At 44.6% G+C, this 9,223-nt stretch overlaps 1 protein-coding gene across 1 annotated transcript in view; it reads right to left on the bottom strand.

Annotated features, from left to right (window-relative positions):
• Window positions 1-1,451: 1,451 nt before the first annotated feature.
• LOC139262115 (uncharacterized protein C5orf47-like) overlaps window positions 1,452-9,223 on the bottom strand; it is a 69,328-nt gene continuing 61,556 nt past the window's right edge. Inside the window, exon 5 of the mRNA XM_070877263.1 lies at window positions 1,452-1,708. Coding sequence (XP_070733364.1) covers window positions 1,682-1,708 — 27 coding nt within the window. The 3' untranslated portion in view covers window positions 1,452-1,681. The remainder of the gene's footprint in view (window positions 1,709-9,223) is intronic.

Here is a 9,223-nt window from a genome sequence, read left to right as displayed (position 1 = left end):
TGAAACAATACCCCTGTCCTCACACCTACCTGTACCTGTGACATCTTCTGATTAAATATTCAAAGCTATCTCCCCGCCCAAACTTACACAATGGGCCACCAACTGAGTTTGAGAAGCAGCTGGAGCAGTAGGAGAAGGAGTCGAGGAGCAGTAACAGTCACAGACAGACAGAAACCGAGAGAGAACAGAGACAGACTGTTACTGGCTGGGAAACCTACCATCGAACGGGCCCTGGACTCGACTTGTGTGTAGAATATACAACCCAACTACCGAGAGGCCCAACATCGTCTCAAGAAGCCGAGCCGCACACCAAACAACGCTCCGAAGCCAACCAGCTGAAGAACCGGAGACCAAAGTAACTGTAGAGGCAACATTCACTCCAGCTACCCTGTAAACCAACCATCCTAAGGCTAAAAAAAAATAACTGTCAAAAGGGATCATAAGTATTATCCTGGGGTTTCTTTTCCCAACTGTCAGCCTAGGTCAGTCAGGTAAAAAGGGGGATGGGGGTGGTGTTGGAAATGTCTTGTAAAGATAAAATTATGTAAGATTTTTGTTGTGTCCGTTTCTTCCCATAGATTTTCATAATTTATAAGTGTGTGTCAGATATGTGTTTTGATGAAGTTTGACCTTGTTAGAAACTTACCGTGGTTAATAAATTGGACTTACCCATTTTTTTCGTTCCAAGGACCACTTGTCTCTGAGTGTTTTGTTTTCCCTTGTGGAAGCTCATAATCCACCAAAGTTCTGAGGTTAGAACCAGATAGGGGTGTTAGGGCGCTTCAAAACCGCCAGTTTAGTGGTCAGCGAGCCATAAGCTGCTGGACCATCCCCTAGAAGGGACAGAGAGGCCCAATACACCAACAGCCACCAAAGACCCCCGTAACTGGGCAGAGCAAAAACCCCCTACAATAGACAACCCGCCTTTTGGAAGCAGGTGGGCTGCCTGCCGCCTGTCCCATGTCCGTTAAGACTGGAAATGGGCGGGTTGGAGGCAGGTTCCATTCTTTTTTAATGCTTTACATCTCACCCGATCCCAGCCCACCCGTTTTTATGGGTTAAAGTTACCCCCATAGTATCAGTAATAATTCAGGGCAGATTTGAACAAAAGTTAGAAAAATTGGATGATCTACCGGGCCGGAAGGAATGACTGGTTTCTCAGAGGACAATTCAGGTGCAGTGTTTTATTCGCAAATTTCAAGCAGTAGCCATTACTACCCCATTTTACTCAGTATTATTCCCCAAAATGGGTGATAAGCTATAATGGGCTAGATTTTCCTTTGCTTTAAGTAAAATGATGAATACTTAAATTCATATATCACAAACTGCTTTATTATCTTTTTAGTAATTTTATTGTTAGTGAAATAAAATCATTTGGAACTGCATTTATGTGCACTGAATCTTGCAAAACATTGTCAAAATTACATTCAATGCATTTAATTTCACATATTATTACAAATTATTTATCCTCAAAAATATTATTTATCTCAATGTCAAACCAGTTCTTGAATCAAAATTATTTCAGAATTTATGTATATTTGTCACAGCACAAGAATTAAATGAATTGTTCTTAAAACAAAACTATCTTATTTCATCTTTTATGTCAAATAATCATTTCTCTTCAAAATGTATGTTCAATTAATTTTAGGTCCTTGAAGAAAAGTATGAAGCTTCGTAATTTCTACACCCATCCAAAAGGAGATGCGTCCTAATAAAAACAAATAAAATTATCTCTGGACAATATATATGGTCTGCAAAAAACTGAATAGAAATTTAAATTTAGAGATAAAACAACACTAAAGTATTGCACCGGCCTATAGGCCTCAGGTAGCAAATAATGAAAGATCACTCAAAACATGCAGCAGACTTGACATAAATAGAAAACAGCATACAACTGATTCCATTGTCTCCTGAGGGAAAATTCTGCATAAATAATCCCCAATGCAAAAATCTAATCAAGTGGAATTATCTACCCAGTCTTACATCTCCACAAATAAATTCACTGCCATGCATTGATAACTCTCCATCAACCCAAGAACCATTACGCGCTCTGAAATATATTATTTCAATTGATACTTATCCTTGATATCCCATTTCTAAACAGATATTTCCCTGAGGTAACTGACACAACTTTAGCTGCTGTCAATGGGAGTTTGCTCTGCATATCCAGTATTTTGTGGATGTTACTTTTAACCTCTAGTTTTTCTTGAAGCTTATCAATTTTGAACCAATATCCTCTGGTTCTGCACTCACAGTCCAAGTAAAAAAGCATTGGCAAATAAAATGAAATAAGAATGTACTACCCCCCAGGTATTAGTCTCTGCTCTTCTTCAATTATCTCATTGATAATAGCACACTTCGAGCAGCACATTTCGAGCAGGTGGTTGGAGAAACAGTATTACTGGAAACCGAGGAGCAGATTGCCCTTTCAACTGGGTTTCATGTTTGTACAGGAAGACCAAAAAGGAGTAGAAAACATATGAATACAGTTAAACAAAATCTATCTCGACTCTTTTTTCATCCCATTGTCCAGTCTCTTCCCACCTATATCCACGACTGTCCCGACACCCTCCGCCACTTTAACAGTTGGCAGTTTCCTGGCCCTAACCTCCTTTTCATCACAGACATCTAGTCCCTCTACAACAACAACTTGTATTTATATGGCACCTTTAACATAGTAAAAGGTCGCAAGGCGCTTCACTGGTGCGTTATCAAACAAAGTTTGACACCAAGCCACATAAGGAGCTTTTAGTGCAGATGACCAAAGAGTTAGGTCAGAGGTAGGTTTTAAGGAGCACCTTAAAGGAGGAAAGAGACATAGCGACGTGGAGAGGTTTAGGGAGGGAATTCCAGAGCTTAGGGCCATGGCATTTGAAGGCGCAGCACCAATGGTGGAGCAATTAAAATCAGGTTCGCGCAGATATCTCAGAGGGTTACAGGTTACAGAAATAGGGAGGAGTGAGGTCGTCCCATTTGCCACACTTCTGCTCTCACCCCTTCCCCTCCCACCCAGAACCATAATAGGGTCCCCCTTGTCCTCACCTTCCACCACACCAGCCTCCACATACAACAGATAATCCTCCACCATTTCCATCACCTCCAGTGTGATGCCATTCCCGACCAGGATGGCATATGGGCCCTCCTTTGCTTCATTGAATGACGGCCCAACCATTCCCTATCCACTACCACCCTGCTCTGCCTGGCAGAACTTGTTCTTACATTGAACAACTTCTCTTTTGACTCCAATCACTTCCTCCAAATAAAAGGTATTGCTATGGGAACCTGTATGGGTTGCTTTTTCATAGGATATGTGGAACATTCTTTGTTCCAGTCCTACTCAGGTCCCCTCCTTCACCTCTTTTTCTGTATCGGTGCCGCTTACTGCTCTCACCCCGAACTAGAAAATGTAATCAACTTTGCTTCCAATTTCCACCCCTCTCTCGCGTAGTTTATTGGCCCCAAATAATAACTTCACGGTGGGGCAGACAATAATCAGGGGAATAATGGAGGCATGTGAAAAAGGAACAGCAGTAATCATGGGGGATTTTAACCTACATATCGATTGGTCAAATCAAATCGCACGGGGTAGCCTTGAGGAGGAATTCATAGAATGCATACGGGATTGTTTCTTAGAACAGTATGTTACAGAACCTACAAGGGAGCAAGCTATCTTAGATCTAGTCCTGTGTAATGAGACAGGAATAATAAACGATCTCCTAGTAAAAGATCCTCTCGGAATGAGTGATCACAGTATGGTTGAATTTGTAATACAGATTGAGGGTGAGGAAGTAGTGTCTCAAACGAGCGTACTATGCTTAAACAAAGGGATGAGGGCAGAATTGGCTAAAGTAGGCTGGGAACACAGACTAAACGGTGGCACAATTGAGGAACAGTGGAGGACTTTTAAGGAGCTCTTTCATACTGTTCAACAAAAATATATTCCAGTGAAAAAGAAAGGCGGTAAGAGAAGGGATAACCAGCCGTGGATAACCAAAGAAATAAAGGAGAGTATTAAATTAAAAACCAATGTGTATAAGGTGGCCAAGGTTAGTGGGAAACTAGAAGATTGGGAAAATTTTAAACGACAGCAAAGAATGACTAAGAAAGCAATAAAGGGGAAGATAGATTACAAAAGTAAACTTGCGCAAAACATAAAAACAGATAGTAAAAGCTTTTACCGATATATAAAACGGAAAAGAGTGACTAAAGTAAATGTTGGTCCCTTAGAAGATGAGAAGGGGGATTTAATAATGGGAAATGTGGAAATGGCTGAGACCTTAAACAATTATTTTGCTTCGGTCTTCACAGTGGAAGACACAAAAACCATGCCAAAAATTGCTGGTCACGGGAATGTGGGAAGAGAGGACCTTGAGACAATCACTATCACTAGGGGGGTCGTGCTGGACAGGCTAATGGGACTCAAGGTAGACAAGTCCCCTGGTCCTGATGAAATGAAATAAAAGAGATGGCGGAAGTTATAGCAGATGCATTCGTTATAATCTACCAACATTCTCTGGACTCTGGGGAGGTGCCATCTGATTGGAAAGCAGCTAATGTAATGCCTCTGTTTAAAAAAGGGGGCAGACAAAAGGCAGGTAACTATAGGCCGGTTAGTTTAACATCTGTAGTGGGGAAAATGCTTGAAGCTATCATTAAGGGAGAAATAGCGGGACATCTAGATAGGAATAGTGCAATCAAGCAGACGCAAGATGGATTCATGAAGGGGAAATCATGTGTAACTAATTTACTGAATTTCTTTGAGAAATATAACGAGCATGGTGGATAAAGGTGTACTGATGGATGTGGTGTATTTAGATTTCCAAAAGGCATTCGATAAGGTGCCACACAAAAGGTTACTGCAGAAGATAAAGGTACACGGAGTCAGAGGAAATGTATTAGCATGGATAGAGAATTGGCTGGCTAACAGAAAGCAGAGAGTCGGGATAAATGGGTCCTTTTCGGGTTGGAAATCGGTGGTTAGTGGTGTGCCACAGGGATCGGTGCTGGGACCACAACTGTTTACAATATACATAAATGATCTGGAAGAGGGGACAGAGTGTAGTGTAACAAAATTTGCAGATGACACAAAGATTAGTGGGAAAGCAGGTTGTGTAGAGGACACAGAGAGGCTGCAAAGAGATTTAGATAGGTTAAGCGAATGGGCTAAGGTTTGGCAGATGGAATACAATGTCGGAAAGTGTGAGGTCATCCACCTTGGAAAAAAAAACAATAAAAGGGAATATTATTTGAATGGGGAGAAATTACAACATGCTGCGGTGCAGAGGGACCTGGGGGTCCTTGTGCATGAATCCCAAAAAGTTAGTTTGCAGGTGCAGCAGATAATCAGGAAGGCGAATGGCATGTTGGCCTTCATTGCGAGAGGGTTGGAGTACAAAAGCAGGGAGGTCCTGCTGCAACTGTACAGGGTATTGGTGAGGCCGCACCTGGAGTACTGTGTGCAGTTTTGGTCACCTTACTTAAGGAAGCATATACTAGCTTTGGAAGGGGTACAGAGACGATTCACTAGGCTGATTCGGAGATGATGGGGTTACCTTATGATGATAGATTGAGTAGACTGAGTCTTTACTCGTTGGAGTTCAGAAGGATGAGGGGTGATCTTATAGAAACATTTAAAATAATGAAGGGGATAGACAGGATAGAGGCAGAGAGGTTGTTTCCACTGGTTGGGGAGACTAGAACTAGGGGGCACAGCCTCAAAATACGGGGGAGCCAATTTAAAACCGAGTTGAGAAGGAATTTCTTCTCACAAAGGGTTGTGAATCTGTGGAATTCTCTGCCCAAGGAAGCAGTTGAGGCTAGCTCATTGAATATATTCAAATCACAGATAGATAGATTTTTAACCAATAAGGGCATTAAGGATTATGGGGAGCGGGCGGGTAAGTGGAGCTGAGTCCACGGCCAGATCAGCCATGATCTTGTTGAATGGCGGAGCAGGCTCGAGGGGCTAGATGGCCTACTCCTGTTCCTAATTCTTATGTTCTTATTAATGTTGGGGAAGTCCAGAACCAGGGGTCATAGTCTAAGGATAAGGAGTAAGCCATTTAGGACCGAGATGAGGAGAAACTTCTTCACCCAGAGAGTGGTGAACCTGTGGAATTCTCTACCACAGAAAGTTGTTGAGACCAATTCACTAAATATATTCAAAAAGGAGCTAGATGTAGTCCTTACTACTAGGGGGATCAAGGGGTATGGCGAGAAAGCAGGAATGGGGTACTGAAGTTGCATGTTCAGCCATGAATTCAATGAATGGTGGTGCAGGCTCGAAGGACCGAATGGCCTACTCCTGCACCTATTTTCTATGTTTCTATGTTTCACATGGTCCATCTCCAACACTTTCCTATCTCCATTTCTGGGGATAGGCTGTCGACTAATATCTACCATAAGTACACCAACTCCCAGTGCTACCTTGACTACATCCCGCTTCCTGTAAGGCCTCTATTCCAGTTTCTCCGTCACATCTGTTCTGATGATGACGCTTTCGATACTAGTGCTTCTGATATGACTTCCTTTTTCCTCAACCGAGGATTCCCCTCCGCCATGGTTGATCGGCCCCTTGACCATGACAGTCCCATTTCCCGCACTTCTGCTCTCGGCCCTTCTTCTCCCTCACAGAAGCACAATAGGGTTCCTCTTATCCGCACCTTCCATCCCACCCGCCTCCACATTTAACGGATCATCCGCCACCATTTCCGCCACTTCTAGCATGATGCCGGCACCAAACATATCTTTCCCTTCCTTCCCCTTCCAGTTTTCCGAAGGGATCGTTCTCTCCTTGACACCCTGGTGCACTTCTCTATCAACCCCAAAACGCACTTCCCTTCCCCCAATACCTTCCTATGCAAGTGCAGGAGATACAACACCTGCCTTTTTTCTCCTCCCTTGCCATTATCCAGGGCCCAAAGCACTCCTTCCAGATGAAACAGTGATTTACTTGGACTTTTTTCAATTTATATAGTTTATTCACAGATCATGATGCAGTCTCCTCTACATTGGGGAGACCAGATGCAATTTGGTTGATCGCTTTGCGGAACACCTCCATTCATCCGCAAACATGACCCTGAGCTTCCGGTCGCTTATCACTTTATTTCTCTGCTCCATTCTGAACTCTCTGTCGTCTGCCTCCTGCACTGTTCCAATGAAGTTTAATGGAACCTTGAGCAACATTACCTACTCTTTTGATTCGGCACATTACAGCCATCCAGACTCATCATTGAGTTCAACAAATTTAGATCAGAATGGCTGCTCTCATTTTCAACAGATAGCAGTTGCTGGTAATGATTCTGTTTTTGTCATTTTCAGCTCCTCTAGATCCACCTTTTGTTTCTTTTCTTGCCCCATATCCTTTTGCCTTCCACCATCGTCCCATTTGTCATTTAATCACTCTTGTTTTCCAACCAGGCACAGAACCTCCCTTTTATTCATGTGTGTGCCAAATTCTCTGGCAGCTGCCATGACTCTTTCATCTTTTGCCAGTCCAGTCTCCCTTAGCTCTTTGCTCCACCAAACACACTTTCCGGCTGGATGCTTGGAGACCAGGGCTATTCACTGAAGAAATGGCTCATGACACCCTTGAGGAGGCCAAGTACTGTGGCCGAGCAGAGATATAACGAAAGCCACATTTCCACCAGATGTGTCACAGAGCAGACAATAGGCATGCTGAAAATGCCCTTCTGATGCCTTGACAGATCTGGAGGAGCCCTTCAGTACGCACCAGCCAGGGTCTCCAGAATCATCTTGGTCTGCTGCGCCCTACACAACATTGTGCAGCAGCGTGGATTAGCACTGCATGAGGAGCAAGGCACTGAGAGCACAGCCTCCTCAGAGGATGAGGAACAGGAGGAGCATCAGCTGGAAGACGAGGAGGAGGAACCAGCGGTCCAGATCCCACTAGCACCCGAGCACAGTGCTGCCCGGGAGGGCAGCAATGGGTTCATCATGGCCAGATTTGCGTAACTTTACACAGTATGGCTGCTACATGCTGCACCAGGTTGGTACCACCCCACGGCAACACCATAAAGCATCCCTACAATGATCAAGCCATTCCTTTCACTACCATTGCTGGAGGTAACGTTATATCTAACCATTCACTCCAACTCACGAAGGCATTTCCAAAGGTGCACACAAATTTGTCCCAAGAGCGGAAAGTCGTGAAAATAAAGATTTTTATGTGTGACATCACACTCATGGAAACTTAACAGAAACATTGAATAAAACACCCAAGTGGCTACCCTTGTGAATCTACTTGTGTGTCGTTTTTCTCTTACACATGCTTCTATGAGGTGCTACCCCTGTGGCTTCAGCAGAGGTAGAGGCAGCCTGTTCACTTCCCTGCTGCGACTGCTTAGACACTCTTGGTGGACGTCTTCTGGGTTTTGGAGCCTCTGATGGCCCCACCAAAGTCTGTTCCTCCTGCGACTGTTCAGGGGCAGACTTGACCATCGCTGTCCGAGAAGGCACCTGGGAATCTGACTGAGGGGGTGGCAACAGGGGAGAAGTGTGAGCACTTTGAGAGAAGCTCACACTTCCTTGTCCCCTCTCACTATCATTCTTCTCTTGGGCCACCCACACTTCCCTGCTAGCATGGAGCTGGAGAGCACCTTGCTGCACATCAGTGGGGCCATGAGGACCCACGTCCACGTTGACATTCCTCCGGGAGAGGTGTCTGAGCCTCTGCCATCTATTCTCCATACATAACCATCTATCCTCCATAGATAGCCATCTATTCTCCATAGAGACCATGTGCTCCTGTGAATGGCGTATTATCTGCTCATGTAGGTGGCCATCGTATCCATGAAAGAGCCTACAGTCACCATTGCCTGTGACACAGTGGTGCTCATGTTGGAAATGCACTCCTCCCTTCTTTGGACACTTGCAGACATCGCGCTCGCAAAACTGTCAAAGCCTCCTGCACTTCTTGCTGTACCTTCAGGAACGCCTCTTTCTGGATGGCACGCAGCTGAGCAGAGCTGGGAGTGTCCTGCGCCCTCCAGCGAGGAGTCGCCACTGCTGTCCCTGTCTCCACCATCTGTTCTTGCTAACTTGTGAGACACCAGGTGATAACATTACTCTATCTCACCTGAGACCCACAGAGATGTGCGTATCTGCGCTGGTGCTGCGTGCCCTTATGTCTGATGATGGTGCTCCCTCAGAAGCTGGAGGCTCTTCCGAGGGAGCACCGTCATCCTCTTCTTCCTGGACAGTG

Source organism: Pristiophorus japonicus, chromosome 4, assembly GCF_044704955.1.
Source record: "Pristiophorus japonicus isolate sPriJap1 chromosome 4, sPriJap1.hap1, whole genome shotgun sequence".
Taxonomy (NCBI): domain Eukaryota; kingdom Metazoa; phylum Chordata; class Chondrichthyes; family Pristiophoridae; genus Pristiophorus; species Pristiophorus japonicus.
Note: the sequence above shows the minus strand (reverse complement) of the source record. Positions and strands in the feature narration are given on the sequence as shown.